Source organism: Prionailurus bengalensis, chromosome B4, assembly GCF_016509475.1.
Source record: "Prionailurus bengalensis isolate Pbe53 chromosome B4, Fcat_Pben_1.1_paternal_pri, whole genome shotgun sequence".
Taxonomy (NCBI): Eukaryota; Metazoa; Chordata; class Mammalia; order Carnivora; family Felidae; genus Prionailurus; species Prionailurus bengalensis.
In genome coordinates this window covers 126,382,128-126,401,434 of record NC_057358.1, presented here as the reverse complement: position 1 = coordinate 126,401,434, position 19,307 = coordinate 126,382,128, and the positions used below count along the sequence as shown (strand labels likewise).

The window sequence follows — 19,307 nt, the reverse complement described above, 5'->3', positions numbered from 1 at the left end:
GAGAGAGGGAGACACAGAATCTGAAGCAGGCTCCAGGCTCTGAGCTGTCAGCACAGAGCCCTAAACGGGGACCCACCTCGCCACTGCAAAATCATGACCCGAACTGAAGGCGGACGCCCAACCGACTGAGCCACCCGGGGGGCCCCCTGGATTTGTTTATTATCAGACCTCCCAGGAAGCAGAAATCTACACACTATCACTGCAAATAACAGGAGTATAGGAGTTACTGTCTCCAAAGACCTAGCAGGCAGTAAAAGACAATACTTTGAATGTTAGGTTTTGCTACATCTTACAGAAAATACACATGCTTTATTAACAACTGAGTGGGAAATTATTCTCCCTCAACTGAAACTTATATGAAATGGGGGGAATCCCTGTCTTAATGTACTTACTTACTTACTTATTTTTAAAGTTTATTTATTTTGAGAGAGTTCCCCACACCCCTCCCCTTGATGTGCACAGGAAGGGGAGGGGCTGAGAGACAGGGAGAGAGAGAATCCCAAGCAGGCTCCACACTGTCAGCACAGAGCCTGACTAGGGGCTCAATCTCACAGACCATGAGATCATAACCTGAGCTGAAATCAAGAGTTGGATGCTTAGGGGTGCCTGGGTGGCGCAGTCGGTTAAGCGTCCGACTTCAGCCAGGTCACGATCTCGCGGTCCGGGAGTTCGAGCCCCGCGTCGGGCTCTGGGCTGATGGCTCAGAGCTTGGAGCCTGTTTCCGATTCTGTGTCTCCCTCTCTCTCTGCCCCTCCCCCGTTCATGCTCTGTCTCTCTCTGTCCCAAAAGTAATTAAACGTTGAAAAAAAAAAATTAAAAAAAAAAAAAAAAGAGTTGGATGCTTAATGACTGAGCCACCCAAGCACCACCTAATGTACTTATTTAAACCAGTAAAAGTACTATCAAAGATTCTAGTGTCAGAGCCCCAAGACACAATGAATCAACAGATATAGTATGGATTCTCTCAAATAAAATCAAAATAGTAGCTGCCTCCCTCACCTGAATACCTATCATGAGTGTGTAAAAAAAACAGGTTAACACCTTGCTTTTTTCCCCCACTTAACTCTCTGTCCCATTAACACATACCTGTCTCTCTCCTTCTCCCCCTCCCCTTCTTCCTCTCTTTCCTACATCATAATATTCCATTATGCAGATGCACCCAAGTTCTTCAAATACTCCCTGATTTCTGGAGACTTGTTTGCTTCTAATTATTTGCTATTATGTATAGTGCTTCAATGAAGCTTTGCTTACCTGGTTCTACCTATCCACAAAATAGATTTCTAAAAGTGACATTGCTTGGCCAAAGGGCAAAATGCATCTATAATTTTGGTAGATAGTGCCATTTCTGTTCCATACGGATTGTGGCCATTTTGCACTGCCACCAAATGTGAGTACTTATTTCCTGAAGATCATTTATAAAAATACACATGCCTGGATTCCACCTCCCAAATTCTGACTTAGGAGATAAGGAGTCAGGCCTGAGTAGGCCTATCTTGAAAACGCTCTCCAAACAGCATATCTCTAGTTGAGAATCCATTCTACAATGCACTCTAGTCTTGTTTACATTGTTCAAATCCAAAAGAAAATGTTTAACCTCCAAAGTTTATACCCCGTGTCACTCATTCAATAAATACTTTTTGAGTACCTATTATGTGCTGGGCACTCTAGATGTCAAGGATATAAAGATATATAACAGTATCTATCATTAGAGTTTGCAGGGTGTAACAATGAGAAATGTCAATACATAATTAAGAGACAATATATAAGTATAGTGTTAGAGATATACATAGAATTTTATGGGAACACTGGAGAGGTACTTCGCCCTGACAGAATGCTAGAGGAGGCTTCCTGAAGGAGGTGCTCCTAGAGCTGAGTAAGAATTAACCAGGTAAAAAGAGGAAGAGGTATACAAGAAGGAGAGGGCATTCTAGGTAGAAAACAACATATACAAAGTTAGGAAGTAAGAAACAGAAGGGATGTGTATGTATATACAGCTGAAGCATATTGCTAAAGCACAAAATACAACAGAGAATAGTAAGCAATAGGCTGCAAAAGTGGGCAGAGATCAGATCACTGCACATGTAGTATACCATGTTAAGATACTTGACCTTATTCTCTAGGCAAAGGAAGTCACTCAAGAGTTTTAAGGATGGGAATGACAAGATCATGTTGTTTTAGAATTATGGACAATGGACTGAAAGGGCATATAACTGGAAAAAGAACGATTAGGAAACTAGCAGAACTCAGATGAAGGCTTGCATTAGGGCGGGGATGAAGGAGAGAGTGTACTAAAGGAATCTTAAGAGGTAAAATGAGCAAAATGCAGACATTAGGTAGGGGTGGAGGTAAATAAAGGGATGATTTCAAGGTATTATCAAACCACTTCCAACAAAGTACTGGATTTAAGCTATTTTTTCAGCAGCAGTGATAGGTTTACACTCAATCATGCCCTCTCACTTGGGTCTTGACATTTGTAAGGTCAGGGATAGATGTATGGGGCTGAGCAAAATGCTCGTGGGGAATTGGTAGCCTTCTCCTTTAGCATCATGCTCTAATCAGCTAAGTAAAGCAACCACAGGCAACCCCAACCAGCAAACATAACATTATATGACCATATCTCAGATGCACCCTTTCTTTTTTTTTTTTTTATTTAAAAAAAAAAATTTTTTTTTTCAGCGTTTATTTATTTTTGGGACAGAGAGAGACAGAGCATGAACGGGGGAGGGGCAGAGAGAGAGGGAGACTCAGAATCGGAAACAGGCTCCAGGCTCCGAGCCATCAGCCCAGAGCCCGACGCGGGGCTCGAACTCACGGACCGCGAGATCGTGACCTGGCTGAAGTCGGACGCTTAACCGACTGCGCCACCCAGGCGCCCCATAGATGCACCCTTTCTTATAATAACTCATCTACTGGCAAGTCTCTTGACTCCCATTTTTCTCTATGCCTGTTAAGTCAGTGACCGAGACAATTGCTGACAACACAAATAACTGCCAGTACAGGGAACAATGTGTAGTTGAGGGGCAGCAGCATCAACAGCTGCTTTCCCAAAACTTAAGCCAAAGCCAAGTTTCACAACATCAACAACACGTTTTGGGCAATCTATAGGTCTATTACCAAATAAAGTCAAGCTCTGGAGGTGAGAAGATATGGAGAGAGTCCCCTTTGAACTGTTCCCATTCCCCTGATTTACGCAAGCATAATGGTCCTGTGGAGATGGAACAGGAGAAAAGTTGTGTGTAATCCATACTAACCTTGGTACTTGTCTTTTTCTCAGTTCCTAAAAACAAACTGAAAGGAACCCAAAAACTAAACAATCATCAGATAAAAACAAGTTCACTGTTTAGAAAGTCCATGAATGAAACACACACATACCCGCCCCCCCCACACACACACACGGTAACACCAAGGCTTACCTTTCTTTTATCTTCATCTGTTGACTCAAATTTGAAAGTAGCCCTATGCTGAGGGGGGGAAAAAAGGGAAACAATGTCATTTTAAATACACGGAGTTTTAATTGCAGCTATATTTAAAAGGTATCTTTGTAAAAATCTTGCCTTTCCATATCGTATTTCAACACTCGTACTGAAGCAAGAGAGATAGGCATGTAAGCAAATAATTATAAAGCAGTGTGAAAAACTACAGCAGAAAAACAGACAAAAAGAACATAGAGTACCAAGCCACTAACTCTACCCAGGAAGATCTGGAATGCTTTGCATAGAGTACAGAGCATCTGAACTGGACCTTGGGGGATGAATAGGAGTTTTCCAGGAGGCAAATGGAAAGCACTCTACAGACAGAAACAAAGACTCAGATATGGTGAAATGGTATGATATATTTGTGAAATAAACAGCTCTGCCAGAGTGAAATATAGGACATGTGAGGGGATGGGAGAGTAGAGAAAGAAGAGAATGGAAAAAGTAAACTGGACAGAAATTTGGAAGGGTCTTCCAATGTTGCTGAGTTTGTACTTTCTTTTTCATATGTACTAAGAAATGATCAGGGAATTGTAGACAGGGAAGAGATTTGATAGACTGGTATTTCAGAAAAGTAATTCTGTAAGAATTAAGGTTTAAATTATGGCTCTACCACTAATTAGCAGAGCAAGTAACAAAATCTCTATCAATGGATTTCTCATGTGAATAGAGGGGATACCTAGTTCTCTGAGCTGCTGTTAGGGTTAAAACAGCAAAGGCATATATATATACCATCTCAGTGCCTGGCACATAGTAAACACTCAGTAAATATTAGGATTATAATGATTATGACGCCAATAATATTGAGGAAAAAAATAACCAGAAGCGAACAAAGTGTCATGACTCTCCTGAGATGATTGGCAACACTATATTTTCCACTCTGTAGCTTAAACAGAGGATGGAGTAAGTTGACTTGCCCACAGCCACAGAAACAGTGATAGGACCCAAAAATTGAGCACAAAACTTCTCATTCTTTTCTCAAGTTTTATTCAGGGGAACCTAGTGCTCTTATGAATCTTGAGTTTTCCTTTAAAAGCAATCTCCACTGAACATCTTTGTTTTGTCTGTTTGTTTTTGTATTTTTCTCATTGGTCACACTGACATTTATTAGCAACTCATCAGGAGTTGAGTACACAAAGTACTAAAGATATCATCATTACAGGTGGTTCTGTGTCGTCAGCTTTGCAGAAGAAGCAATTTTTGAAATTAAGTGAGATGGAGAAATGCTGACAGAGAAGTGGTTCTGAATGTAAGAAATGGTCAGAGGGAAGACTGAGGTAAGAAAGAAGGGTTGTTTGAAGAAACTGAAGAGAGGCTGCTTCACATATGGTTTGCAAAACAATTAAAATAGATGATGTTAGGTGGTTAGATGGCTTGGATTTAAAAATTTATACCTAAACTGGCAGACAGGTGATAGGCAACCAAGAAAGACAGAGTTAGGTGTGAACAGTACAGCATTCTGGGAGAATATTTTGGGCTGTTGCTTTCAGGCCAGATCAAAGGAGAGAGCAAGACTGAGGACATAAAGCCTTCTAAGAAATGGGCATCAATAATCCAGGTGCAAAATTGCTGGCAGCAGTATAAATTGACATAAACTTTAAAAGGGAAAGTAATTTGGCAACACATACAAGAAAACATGAAGATATTCACATCCTTTCACTCAGAACTTCTACTTGTAGGAATTTATCTTAATGAAATCATCCAGAAGGAGAGTAAAGTCATATATGTAAGCATATTCACTGCAGTGTTATCTAATATTATGGAAGAAAGAGACAACTGAATATCTAACAACAGGAGACTGATGAAATAAACTGCTGTGCATCCACCTGATAAAATATTATATTGCAATAAAAAAAAAGATGGCTAAAAATCTCTGTTAACAACATGGAAAATTACTTATAATGGCATCAGTGGAAAAATAGTAAAACACCAAGCTAGATGTCTACAATGACAGTACCTACATATGTATACGGATGCATTAAAGGCTTGAGTGTTGAAATGCAAAAATAAAAGCAACTGGGGGCACTTGAGTGGCTCAGTCAGTGAAGCGTCTGACTCTGGATTTCAGCTCAGGTCATGATCTCACAGTGAGATCAAGTCGTACATTGGGCTCCTCGCTGACAGCACGCAGCCTGCTTCAGATTCCCTCTCTCCTTCTCTCTCTGTCTCTCCCCTGCTCATGCACACTCATGCGTGCTCTCTCTCTCAAAATAAATAAACCTTAAAAAAATAATAAAAGCAACTGTACAGTGAAATATCTGGTGATTTTTTTTTTGACAAAATCATTGTTGGTGCAGTATTTTTATAATTAAAAGGGAAATATTAAAAATAAAAGATAAACCAATGAATGAACAAGGAAAGAAAGAAAAAAGGAAGAACAAGTTGTAAATCTGAAGGTTATAACTGGGGAATTTATAGACATGAGGTTTAGTAAAAACTAACTCTAGATAAAAGATAAAGAAACAACAGACATCAGGCTAAGGTTGTAAACTGAAGCTTAGTAAAAGTCCAATACAAATGAAAATAAATTGCACTTAGAAACCAAAAAAGCTATGGCTTTTTTGCCATTATATGTGAAATATTAATTCCATAAATTATCTGCAATAAATGAACCTAGTCGCCAATACAGTGGTTCTCCTCAACTTTTTCTGGCATCTATGATAAAGGCATAGAGAAATAAATCATCTTTTGGAAAGATCTTCATTAAGTTATAAAAATATCTTTTAAACAGTTTCCATGTAGAATTAATCTTTCATGGTGAAAAAAAAATTTTTTTTAAAGATTTAAATGTTTATTTATTTTTGAGACAGAGAGAGACAGAGCATGAACAGGGGAGGGTCAGAGAGAGAGGGAGACACAGAATCAGAAACACGCTCCAGGCTCTGAGCTGTCAGCAGAGAGCCCGACGCGAGGCTCGAACTCACGGACCGTGAGATCATGACCTGAGCCGAAGTCGGACACTTAACCAACTGAGCCACCCAGGCACCCCTCATGGTGAAAATTTTGAATAGTACCAAGGACTAAATTTTCTGTTGCTTTTAAATGTAAGGCTGATCCTCTCATAAAACCACAACGTTACCAAAAAAAAAAAAAAAAAAAAAAAAAAAAAAAAGAAAGCAAGAAAGAAAGAAAGAAAGAAAGAAGCTTTCAAAAGCCCTAACTAGCATGAGGGCTTAATTTAATTAGAAAATATACTGGCATGTGAGGCAATACAAATTGAATTTTGAATGTGCCAATCTATTCAGAAGCTCAACCCCCCAAGATTGTTTGGATCCAAAGATGTTGGCTTCTCTAAGGCTGGTTTCTTTTATACAACTTAGATCATACCTAACCTATTCAGTACTTCTAACCCTTACTCTCTCCTTTCTAAGGCTGAAAGAGAAGGGAAGGGGAACTAGCATTTCTGGCTATAAATACCTTTATAGAACTGCTAGCCAACAGTCAACCACCTCACCTTCTTTATGTGCTTAATTTCCAGATGAACAGGAGCAACAAGTCAAATATAAACTAAAGAGTAAAACCATTGTTCAATTTAGAGACCAAGTAAACTAGGAACAGCTCTGTGACACGCCAGACTCACAAGGACTCCTCCCCATAGGTTTTTATATCCTATGAGTAGGCTCTAAAAAGCTCAGGCTCAGGAGGCAGACAGCAATGGGTTTGAGTCCAGTCCAGCTGCTTACTAAAAGTGTGACCTTGGTCAAGTTATTCAACTTTACTACCTGTCAGAGTTTCCTTATCTTTTATGTATGGCACCTTGCACATAGCAGGTGTTCAGTAAGTGGCCACTATTGTTATTATAGCATGGCCTATGATGTGGCATCTGGCCAAATACCTATTAGAGAACTAGGAGTTATTTCATATTTCAGAAGATACACTCAAAAGTACTGATACAAGCGAATTAGCTTAACCGGGGTGGTCTGTGTGTACATGTTGTGCTGTATTTCACAAATAGAGGTTACTTCTAGAACTAAACACCAGTAACTGAGGTTATAGAATTTCAATCTGGAAACAAGAACAAGGTATAACAAAGGAACAGCTCACTAAACATGCTCCTCTGCAAAAATGTGTGGAATGAGCTCAGAGTCGGAACTCAACCCCAAAGTGGAAAGCAAAAAGTCTTCTTACATGGTCCAGTATATTTACATACCCTATTCAAATGTGTAGACTGTATTTCTAGAACTGTCTCAATATTAGGTCCCGATCAATCAGGTTCTTCTAGCACATAAATGAAGACCTCACTGCTATCAGTGTTATCTTCCTCTCTTATGAGGACTACTCTTGGAGACCTACCTGATTGTATCTGAAATAACTTTTGCCTTTAATTTGGCCATAAATTTGCCACATTTCCAAAACGAAATCCTGTTGGAGCTTGTTATAAGGTAATTATATGCCCAGGTGGCTTTTATGGCTATCAAGCCATCTCTCTGGCTATCATTATAGTTGATGACTCTAGGCCTCAGTTTCTTCACCTATTAACTGAAGGGGATAGATCCAATTACCTTTGAGAGTCCTTCTAGTCTAAATAACTTGTGATTCAAGGAACTAAGATATTGTACACCTCAGAGCCCTTGATCACTGTTTGTTGTGATAATCATAATGATGGTAACCAATCTCTCTATTAAATCTGTATCAGAGCAGGCCCTGAAGGAGGAGGAGGAGCTTGGACAGCCTAGACTAGAACAATACATACCTCCCATAATTAACAGCTCATTCTATAACTAGAATGGAGGTGATTAGGACCCAACAGTAACCAAAGAAAGTAACGTACTGGTCCTGAACACCTTTTGCTCTTCTGTGCTCAAAAACGCAGAATAGACAGCGTAAAGGCAACATGAACCTACTTCTAGCTATGTGCCCTTGAGCTCATAGTCACCTTGTCTTTATGAACCTCAATTTCCTATTCCCCTTGCAAAAGAGAATACTTCTATCTCCCTCGTAAGTTTTGATATAAGAGGATTAGATGTGATGATATGTGAAAGTGCTTAGGACAGATAATACATAGTACATAGCAAGCACTCAATAAAGGTTAACAGGTGAATTGAGACAAATGGAAAAGATCAACCACTCTTCCTATTTGTTTTTTAATACTTTCCTATGTTGGGTCAACTTGTATTATGCCCTCGAGAAACAGACAAGTTTAATTTTTCCTGGGATAGTAGATCTTCCCTCTCCCCAGGATAACAAGAGTCAGTGAATGAAGCAAGAAGGCTCGAAAATTACAGTCTCTTTAACACAGAAATTAGATGTTGTTACCTGGAGCCAGATAGGTAACTGTGGCTCTAAACATGGTACAAGGTATTTTGCTGCCCGTTAGAAAATGTAAGGGTCAAGGAAAATGAGAAGTTATGGAGTATACTCCCCAATTATTTTTATCAGGCTAAATCAACTCAGTGCTACATGTTTAATTCGGCCTTTGTTGTTCTAAAGTTAGGGGTTCTTCTTCGGTGCCAGGCACTGTTTCAAGGGCTTTAGACATATAACTCATTTAATCCTGACAACAAATCTATGATGTAGGTACTATTATTGTCCCTGTTTGACAGGTAAGGAAATTGAGGCACAGCAAAGTTAAGTTAACTTGTCTGAGGCTACATGGATGGTTAAGTTGAAGATCAGAGTCAGGCAGTCTGGCTCCAGAGCCTGTGCTATGGCCACAAGACGTCTTGAGTACCCTGATCTATTAGAACTATAATTCACTGAGTAAACGCCTTCTAGGTGCCCTGTGCTCAGTGTGCAGCATTAAACTTCAGTTAATTAAAGGTGCATAATAAGTTAGGTAATATTATCCCTATTTTACAGATAAGGAAGCCATGACCCAGGCTTAAAATAACAAATCCACAGTCATAAAGCCAATAAAAGGCAGATTTGAACCAAGATTTATCTGACTCTAAATTCTACCTTCTTTCCACTATCTTGAGCCATTAAACATGCTCCTCTGCAAAAATCTGTGGAACGAACTCAAAGAGTCAGAACTCAACCTCCAAGTGGAAAGCAAAAAGTCCTCTTACATGGTCCAAGATATTGACATATCCTATTCAAATGTGTATACCTTATTTCTAGAACTGTCTCAAATTCTGGCTTTATTAGAGAAATAAAGTAGCATAAAGAACCTCCTCCCCTAAACAATGACCCAATCACTTTCTCTGTACATGATTCATTCCTGTTCTTGGTTGGACTCCTCAATGCCCCACAATCACCTCTCATTCTAAACATTTCTCAAATCCATTTTTTCCAGGTAAGAAAAACGAAGCGCACAGTGTTCAGCTACTTTTTCAGGATCTCAGACTCCATATCCCATAGAGCTGGGCAATTTAATTCCACCTCCCCATTCTTATTGCCAGACCACCGCAATCATACTTTCCCTTCCTATTCATCTGCCTCCAAGGTCTCTCTCGCCTTGAGGAGCAAAGCCCCACCAACAACATGAACCTCAGCTATTTTCTTGGTATGCTAGTCCTACCATAATCAGCATTAAACAGGAGCGCTCTTTTCTGAAGGAGCTGACTGACCCGGTTCGCATCAAGTCAGAGCATTCTGAGGCTTGGCCCAAAAACTACTTCAGGAATAGCATCTTAAATAATATACACTGGGCATTACAACTCTAAAAACATTCCCAGTGTGAAAGGGGAGCTGGAGATGTCCAGAACTTAAGCTCTGATAGCAGTTGGCCAGGAGTGGTGTGCGGAAAGCAACCTGGAGGGAGATCAAGGAGGGGAAGAGGTAGACTCAAGGAAGCAAATCTGGAGTTCTAATCAGTTTAGTCTTGGAGGGAAGGAGAAATATTGAAGAAGGTGGTAAGATCCAGTTAGAGGTTTCTCCTCCTCCTGTCCCTAAAGAAGAAAGTTCCTACTGATTGCTAGATATCTGGCATATAGTAACTGCAAAATAAATACTAGTTGAATCAACACTATTTCTTTCTTTTGAGCATTAGTTTGTAGCTGCCTCTGATCTTTTTTTAAATCAAGTTAAATGAATATCATCTCCGTAATATGAACACCCATGTATCAAGTGAATTTCTCCCAAATTAGGCAGATATGCAACAATAAAGCATATTAGAAAGTGAAGGAGATGGGGCGCCTGGGTGGCTCAGTCGGTTAAGCGTCCGACTTCGGCTCAGGTCATGATCTCACGGTCTGTGAGTTCGAGCCCCGAGTCGGGCTCTGGGCTGATGGCTCAGAGCCTGGAGCCCATTTCAGATTCTGTGTCTCCCTCTCTCTCTGCCCCTCCCCTTTTCATGCTCTGTCTCTCTCTGTCTCAAAAATAAATAAACATTTAAAAAAAAAATTTTTTAATAAAAAAAAAAAAGGAAGTGAAGGAGCTAAGATACGAACAGAACTGAATCCATCCATCCATACTCCCAAAGAAAGTAGCATAGTACTGTAGAAAGAGCAATTAGAAAACCGAGATTGGAATCTTAGCCCCATCTCTCAACGGCAACATTATCCTAAATGTCATTTGTGAAATGGGGAATACCACCACTTCCTCACAGGGTTGTTGGGGAAGGTTCGATGGGAATGAAGGTATCTTATTTTGGGATCTTCTCCACCCAGAGCAGAACTGGCACCCTGGCAGGTCAATCGTACAAAGTGTAATAAAGCGCAGTGGTGGGCACACAGCAAACACAGAAGGGGAAATTAGGAGTACAAGTCAGTCAAAGGAAGAAAGGCGCTGTCTCTAGGGTACGACTTGGTGTTGAGTGTGTTTTCACAGAAGTGAGTGGTCACTCATCCCTATAAAGTAGTCTTCTAAATGGAAGAATAAAGGTGTGGCGTGCTACCTTTTGAAGTGACCACGTAACATTCCTGCAAGAAAAAGTAATGGAGAGCTAACGGTTCCTGGAGGAACATTCAGAGAAGTGGCTGGGATTTACAACAAGATACCTTTTTACTGCAGAGCTGTAAAGTGGAAAGAACAATGAATGGTTTGAAGACCTAGGCTGGAGTCCCAGCTCCCAAGTATGACCTTGGGCAAGTTACTTAACTGATACAGAATCTCAATTGCAAAAGGAGATAAAACCTCACAGGACTGCTGTCAAAATTAAATGAGATACTGGATGGGAAAGCTGTTAACCCGATACAAAGAATAGCTATTGCTACCCGATACAAAGAATAGCTATTGCTAGGAGTCTGAATCTCCCCCCACTTACAACATAGTATGCCCATGACCTTGGCGTGATTTCAGTTCTTAGCACCTCGGTTTTCTCATCTATAAAATGGGGAGGATGACACCCTCTACCCCGTAAACACTCTGAGAATCAAGTTAGACCATATATGAGACCTCAAGCTTTGAAAACTATATAGTGCTATAGGTATAGAAAGAACTGTCACCGTGGCTGATGCGTTTTATGCTTAATCAAGAGCCGTGTTTAAGCACGGAAACACAGATTTTCATGCCATACAGGTGAGGAAGCCTCGCGTGCATTCATGCATTCAAGAGTGGGACACAGGGCACAGACGCACACCTACGGATTCTGGGGGTGTGACTTGCATGCTTGGGGGGGGAGAACCGTGGGACAGTCGGCTGGGCCGGAATCAGAGGAGTGGGCGCCAGAGTGGGGGCAGGGGGATGCAGGATGCACGCACGGGAAAGGCTGGGGGCACAAACACGCATGCCCAAGCCGGAAACGTTTTCTGGGGGGAGCAGCGCGCATCCCCGGAATGAGGGGGGTTGGGAGGGATGCGATGTGCAAGCCCCGAGGGCGGCCCGGGGGTGCTCTACCGCACGCCCGGGGCCAGGGCGCTTTACCTTATCGCTGTAATCCCTCAGGACCCGCTCGATAGCCCCCGCCTCGCCGGCCCGGACGATGTAGAGGGCGCGCTCCTCATCCATGGCCGCAGGTGCGGGGGAGCCGCGGCCGCTCAGCGCGCCCAAGCCGCTGCCTCCAGGTAAACGCCTCGCGCCCCCGCTCGCTCGCTCGTTCCCAGCTTCCTTCCTTCCCTCCTTCCCTCCCTCCCTCCTGCCTCCAACCCGCCAGCCTCCGCCCGGGCAGGGCCGACGTCACCGCCCCTCAACTTTCACCCCGCGACGTCACCGGTCCCCCAGCAACCGGCGCCTCGCGGCCGCCCCCGACAAGGCCCAGGACTCGATGGAGGCCTGACGAGCGGCCTGAGGCGAGGTCAGGCCCGAGGCCTCGCTTACTCTCCTGCCTCTCCCTCCCTCGCGGAAGAGTCCGGCCTTTTAAGTGGGCTTTCGCAGCCAGAACTGTTCTCTCCTGACCCTCCTCTATGAATCATTCTCCTCAGCTGACGAGAGCGACCCGGCTCTTCCCCGCCCCTCTAAAAGCCAGCAGCTAAATGGACTACAATTCCCTGCGCTCATTGGGGTCATTCCACTCTTCCATCTAATTTACTGGAGTACCGAATGGCATGCCGGGATTAGTAGTCATCCAGCGGGAAAAGACTTCCCGCCAAAGGCATGCTGGGAGCTGTGGTCCGGTCAGGGCCGGAAACGGGAGTCCCGCGGCAGCCAGAGGCCAGCGGCTAGCGACCCAGAGACCGTTAGGGGGAGGGTGTAAGCGTCTGCTCTGCCTCCTTTTTGTTCCTATCAGAGCTGGTTGTCCTGCTCGAGCCTTGGCCGGTCGGACAGGTTGACAGTCGGGGAAACTAGCACCCCTTGGTGGGAACTGTCAAACACCGGTTTAATTCCCTCTTTTTCTTGATTAGCGGTTTCGGTCTCTTTGACATTCTTTCCTTCCTCCCCTTGTTTGCGGTCATGTTACGTATTCAGCTACAGTAATGTGGGAAATTGCAGGCAGTTATCTGGAGAAAAGGGGATTTTTTTTTTCCCTTAGTAATAGTTGCTGCCACGTATCGCGTGCCGCGAGGGCTCCAGATTCAGCGTTAGGTCGTTGCCATATAGCATCTGATTCTCACGACGTGGAGATTTTTCTGGAACCAAAGGAACCAGCATAGGTTAAGTGATATGTCCTGTGTCACAAAACTGGTAAATGGGGAATTAGATTAGATTTGAATCCGGGTCTTTCTCCAAAGGTGACTGCTCTCCATCTGCCAGTCACATAATACCGATGTGCTAGTAATGGTAGTGATGGGGATGGTGAAGATGGAAGAGGTTCACGTTTGCTGAGTGTTTACTACGTGCAAACATTTTGTTACATACTGTGCCTGTGTCCTCTCCGTCAGTTTCTCACAACGTCAGGCAACAAGTATTTGAGAACCTCTGCTGTGTCTGGCACTGTTCGATATAGTTCAGTACTGTCCGGTGTAGATGCAGTGGGCCTCAAAGTCCTTGCCCGTATGGAGCTCCCATTCTAGTGCTTAACTCTATGAGGTGGGTACTATTCTCAGTTTGAGAGGAGCAAACCGTCTCGGTGGGGTTAATAGATTAATTTACCAAGATGGCACAATTTGGAAACTGAACTTGACGGAACTCAAGGGTCTGTGCTGCTTTTTTGCTTTCCCAAGCTATTAGAGAGTGGGTGAATTTTCCAAATAACTTCCAGTTCCACTCCAAATCGTCTTTGGTGCCTCTTCTGCCCATGTCTACCTCTTGAGCTGTGTTGAAGAGGAACTAGAGGGGTAACAATTTTTCATCTGATAATTATTGTCTTCTATCTGTCAGATGCTCTGTTAGCTCTGGGAATTTGCAGAGAAAAAGAAATATGGAATCTAAGCTCATGGAGCTCTTGATTTTTCTGCGGATTATACTCTTCACGCAGCAGACACTCATTGAGCATATCTGTTGAGCCAGGCACTGGAGTAGGTGCTGTGTCCATGATAAACTAATGCAGAAAGATTTTAATCTGTCTCTTAAAAAAATACCCTTAGAGCGGTCTGCATTCCTTAGGTAATAGTAATACCTTGCAATTGTTTTTAACAGTTTATAAAACATTTTTTTTTTATTTTTTAGAGAGAGCATGAGTGGAGGAGAGGGGCAGAAGGAAAGAGGGAGAGAGAGAATCCCAAACAGGCTCCACGCTCAGTGCAGAGCCCAACACGGGGCTCAATCCCATGACCCTGGGATCATGACCTGAGCCAAAATCAAGACCTGGATGCTGAATCAACTGAGCCACTTAGGCACCCGCTTTTCTCTGCATTTTAATATACACTATCTCAGTGTATCATTGAAGAAGGTACTATTTTCCCATTTATAAATACAAAAACAGGCTCAGAGAAGCTAAGTAATAAGAGCTAGGACTCCTACGGCAAGCTATAAAGTAACAGTATTTGGGTACCTACTCTGTGTCCAGTAGTGTATTATATGCCTTTTGGGTAACCATATACTTATTTGTGGAGCAAGGGCATCAGGACAGGACACTAACAAGCATGAAGTATCTGAGTAGAGATGTTGCTTTTAACAAGGGTCTTACACATGTGTTCAAAATGTCTATTTACCAGAAATAGGCTTATGTTTTTAGGCTCCAACCCTGAACTTCTAAAAAGAGATTTAAAAAATGGGAAACCACATCAATTAACGGCTTGGGAAATTGCACTTTAGTAATTTTAATTAAGCACTAATATTCTGATTTTATAAATCAAAAGGATCTTTGACTCTAATTCAAGTCATCTTTTGACCACTGACGAGACTCTGGTCCCAGAAAAATTAAGTGATTTGTCCAAAGTCAATAGTTAAAAGCAGACTCTGGGACTAGAGCCTAGACTAGCTGAATCCTGGGTCACTACATCACTTTACCTCCCTGAATATTTAGTTACGGGGTACTTTCAGTGACTAGAGTCTCTAGTCCAGCACTAACTCCAGTTCCTGTTGATTCTTGGGTGGCATGGTACCAAGGAATTAGGGTTTAGAGCCTGGGTAATCAAAGTAACACGTTTATTCACAAGTCATTGCTCTGAAAGATAGCAACATAGTAATTCTATACAGATATATACACGGTGCCTTACTATTCTCAAGACCTCAGGACATCCATACGTAGATCATCTGATTTAATCCTTATAATAGCTGAAAAATGCAAGGTCAATAGGACAGGCACTGTCTTCCTTTTTATAGAGAAAAGGGAAGTTCAGGGTGTTGATCAGCTTGCTCATAAGCAGTAAATCTGCTAATAAGTGGTATAGTTAAGGGCTAGAAGTGCTCTGGGCTCTGATAGCATAAAATGTTATGGATTGGGGCCAATGAAAAAGCCTGCAAATATATACTAGTCATTTATTTTGGACTTTGATATATCCCACTGTGACATTTCCTCTGCCATGACAACGGGCTAGATGGAATGTGCCAAATTGGTCTTTAAGTAGTACCTGGTGCTAACAGCTTTTAAAATCCAAATCTTACATGCACGCACATACACACAATGTTTTTTGTGTGGAGTTCAGAGAATTCCACTAATTCAGGATATGACCGGTCACTCAGCAATCATCTCACCACTGTATCAGGCTACTCAAACTCTCTTAAGCCACAGAGTCTTCAGCTGCAAAATAAAGGGGTTGGTCCAGATATTATCTTAGTTCTTTCTCAGTTCTAAAATTTTGTGATTCTAAGAACAACAACAAAACCATATTTGTTCATGCTCATTCTTTAGAAAAATCTATTCATAAGAGTGAGGTTGTATAAATCAATATGTGCAAATCAAATACCAATATGGCATATGCAAATCATTGCTTGGGCATACCTGCAAAGATTCTGATTCAGTTGATCTGTGGTGAGGCCTGGGTAGTGGTAGTTTTAAAAGCTTCCAAGTTGATTTGAATGAGCAGCCAGGGTTCAGAACCACTGGACTAATATTTTGATACACTATCAACCACCAAACTAGTTGGTTTTTTTTTGTTTTTTTTTTTGTTTTTTTAGTTTATTTATTTTGAGAGAGAGAGAGAATGCTAGCAGGGGAGGGGCAGAGAGAGAGAGAGAGGGAGAGAGAATCCCAAGCAGGCTCTGTGCCCTCAGGGCTCGATCCCACAAACTACAAGATCATGACCTGAGCTGAAATCAGGAGTCAGACGCTTAACCTACTGAGCCACCCAGGCGCCCCTGACCTAGTTTTTTGATAGACTATCAAATTCATGTGCATGTGACTCGTTAGTCTTTGAGAATTCAGAATAACCTAGCAGAAGAAAGTGATTTTAATTTCATTTTCTACCAATAACGAGGTCTCCCTTTTGTAGCAAAGTCAGTCAACATGATTTGTTCCTTAAACAACTATTTGGTGGTTTTTTGGAGCACAGCATTGTCTTAGGCACCATAAAAAAAAAAAAAAAAAAAAAAAAGTAGAAACAATTGATCCTGTCCTTTGGGGATATAGGAAACACCCAGGCAATAAGTGAATGTTTTTTAATAGGAAGAAAGGAATTGAACATAAGTACTGTGGAAATTGCAAGATGAACATTGATGGGAAGACAAGGAAGCAGAGAAGCCTTCTCAGGGAAGGCAAATTATAAAGAAAGAATGGTGGAGGGAGTTTGGAGGGCCAGCAGGTAGGGGGGAATGCCATGAAAGAAGTTCAGGAGAACAAAATTAATGAGACACTTATTGAGAAATATTGACTTGGTTGAACTTGAAAGCCAGCAATGGGGATTTCTTAGAGGTCAATTGGTCAGTGGGATAAGTAAAAGTTAAATATGAAGGACATTTCATAATCAATGATGACTCCATAGGCAGCCAATCCAACTTCAGTTTATGGCATGTTACATTCCTGAAAACATTCTCTTACTATGCCATATGCCAAAAAGTTAAATAGCACTGGGAGACAGGAGAGGGTCAGTTGCCAGCCAGTGTCAGATCCTTGTACACATTATTTTAATTTCTCAGGGTCTCATTTATAAAATTAGAGTTGGACTGGATGACTTCAAAGTTGTTGTTTTTTTTAACTCCTATAAATCTATGATTACTCGATCCAGCCTTCCAGCACCTTTATTAGGATCCTCAGTCATATTCCCAGTATTTTAATTGCTAAAATTGAACCCATGCTGTTAGTCCTTGGCAAATGTACCTATTCTTGTTTAATATTGACTGTCCACAGTGGGACTCTCAAATTAAGCACACAAAATGGGCTCTGCCCTTTAGGAGTTTTTATTTATCCAAGAGCTGGAATGTAGGTCAGACCTATTTGCATCTTGCTGGCTTGGAATCCCATCCAAACACCTCTTGGGAAAACCCAGCGCTTTGGGTGGCAATGCTGTAATGTGGCAAAAGACCCAGGGCTGGTGATTGGAAAACCTGGGTTTGAGTCCCGACTCTCTGTGTGCCTCTCAGAAGCCTATCATTTGTCAAATTCCTTAAAATCCTCTGGAAACCAGGTTTTTGTATCCAATAGGAAAACTTGAAGGCCAAAAGACTAGTTTGAATTTTACCTCTGTCCCTGGGTGTTCAGGGATAAGTCACTCTTCCTCTTTGAACATTGATTTTCTCAACTGTAATAAGCATTATACCACTTACTTTGGAGGAGGCTGTAAGGGTTAAAAGAGATGGCTGTCAAAGTGGCCAGCACAGCACACCTGGTGTGGAGTAGCCACTCAATTGTTAGCTGAACCGGAATGAGAAATGCAGCCTCCTGCACAATGATGTGAAGATTTGGGGATAAAGGTCATGTTATTCCTATTGATGCACAAACACATGAGTTTTGTTGTTGCTGATGTTTAACAACAGAAAAGCATTTCCAGCACACTGCTTTGGTTTTTAAACCTTGAAGTCTTAAGGTCTTTAAACCTTAATGTCTTTACACTGATAGCCTTTAATATAAGACAGTTTGTGAATACTGTCTTATGTGTGCATGTGTAAATAAGGGGACTAAAACACCCAAAACACACACACATACACACACACACACACACACACACACACACACACACGCCCCGTATCAGTGCCTTTGCAATTAAGTATTTGAGATTCACATGTCAGAAAAAATATATTCTCACAGCCCTTCTTCCCACCACTTCCTTTTTAACTCTATGCAGTAAAGCATTAATTTACTTACCAACATTTGATTAAACTCTTAAGGTTCAACCCTAGGAGGAGGCAGAAGTGGACAAAGGATTATTGTCATTCATCATCAACACATTTTAGTCTTCCCCTCCAGTTGCCTATGAAGGATTAGCATTTCCCTGAAAGGAGGAGGACAGAATAAATTGCATCTACCGCCAAAGAACTGCCAGCTCCTTTCAGCTGGGGGCACATACCGGGAGCTTTTCCCATATTAGTCAGCTTTATCTCAACTTTTGGGCAGTGCCTACATCTGAATTTCATGGGTTTCAGGGTCAGTCAAAACAGAATTGTAGGGTTGTTGAGGTCAGAGGCCACCGCTGTCAAAGGGTAGTGACCTGAACAGCAAGAGGTAGCCAGTCCCCCCTCACCTCGCCTCCCCCCTTCAAATGACTTCATTCTGGTGAATACTTGGCTCATTGCGCCTCCCCTGCAGAGCCTTTTTTCAACCTGGTAATAAAAATCCTCCCGTGACCTGGTATTTTTTTTTTGTTTTGTTTTACATTATTACTGATTTTCTTTTGTTCCTGTTTCTGTATAGAATGACCAAATCTTGGTCCCTGATAATGTATTGGTTTGTATGTGCCCTGGGAAAGGACAAGAGGGAAAGCTAGTCTGCTGTTAACTTAGAGTGAGTGGAATGCCACTCCGAGTGTGGGGGAAGATCTGGTGCCCGGCCTAGAAACTGCCTTCATTTAGCACACACAAGAATTTCCCAGAACTTCTGAAACTCTTTTCAACCCCAGTAGGTTCTATTACCATGGTCAAGGTTGATTTAAAATCTGCACCGGCCAAAGGCGCTTAGGAGAGAGGCATGGGGGTGGGGTGGAGTGGAGACAAAAGGAGGAAGGAGGAAGAAGGCAGTGTATTGTAGGAAGAACACAGACTGGGGAGCAGGGCAGTTCTGTCCTCAAATCCCAGCCCTGCCACTTACTGTGTGTGACTTGG

General features: G+C 42.1%; 1 protein-coding gene across 6 annotated transcripts in view; it reads right to left on the bottom strand.

Moving 5' to 3' along the window:
• The window catches only part of RIC8B (RIC8 guanine nucleotide exchange factor B), a 107,308-nt gene extending 94,531 nt beyond the window's left edge, over positions 1-12,777 (bottom strand). For 3 of the 6 annotated variants that reach the window (XR_006294494.1, XR_006294495.1, XM_043562419.1), the window contains exons 1-2: positions 12,219-12,776; positions 3,414-3,461 (exon numbers count right to left, since the gene is read on the bottom strand). Coding sequence is in view for 3 of the 6 variants with exons in the window: in XM_043562419.1 (XP_043418354.1) it covers positions 3,414-3,461; positions 12,219-12,302 (132 nt within the window). In the remaining 3 variants the exon portion in view is untranslated. Of the gene's footprint in view, positions 1-3,413; positions 3,462-12,218 lie in introns of all 6 variants that reach the window. The other 3 variants (XR_006294493.1, XM_043562418.1, XM_043562420.1) reach the window with 3 other exon arrangements.
• Between the last annotated feature and the right edge of the window lie 6,530 nt (positions 12,778-19,307).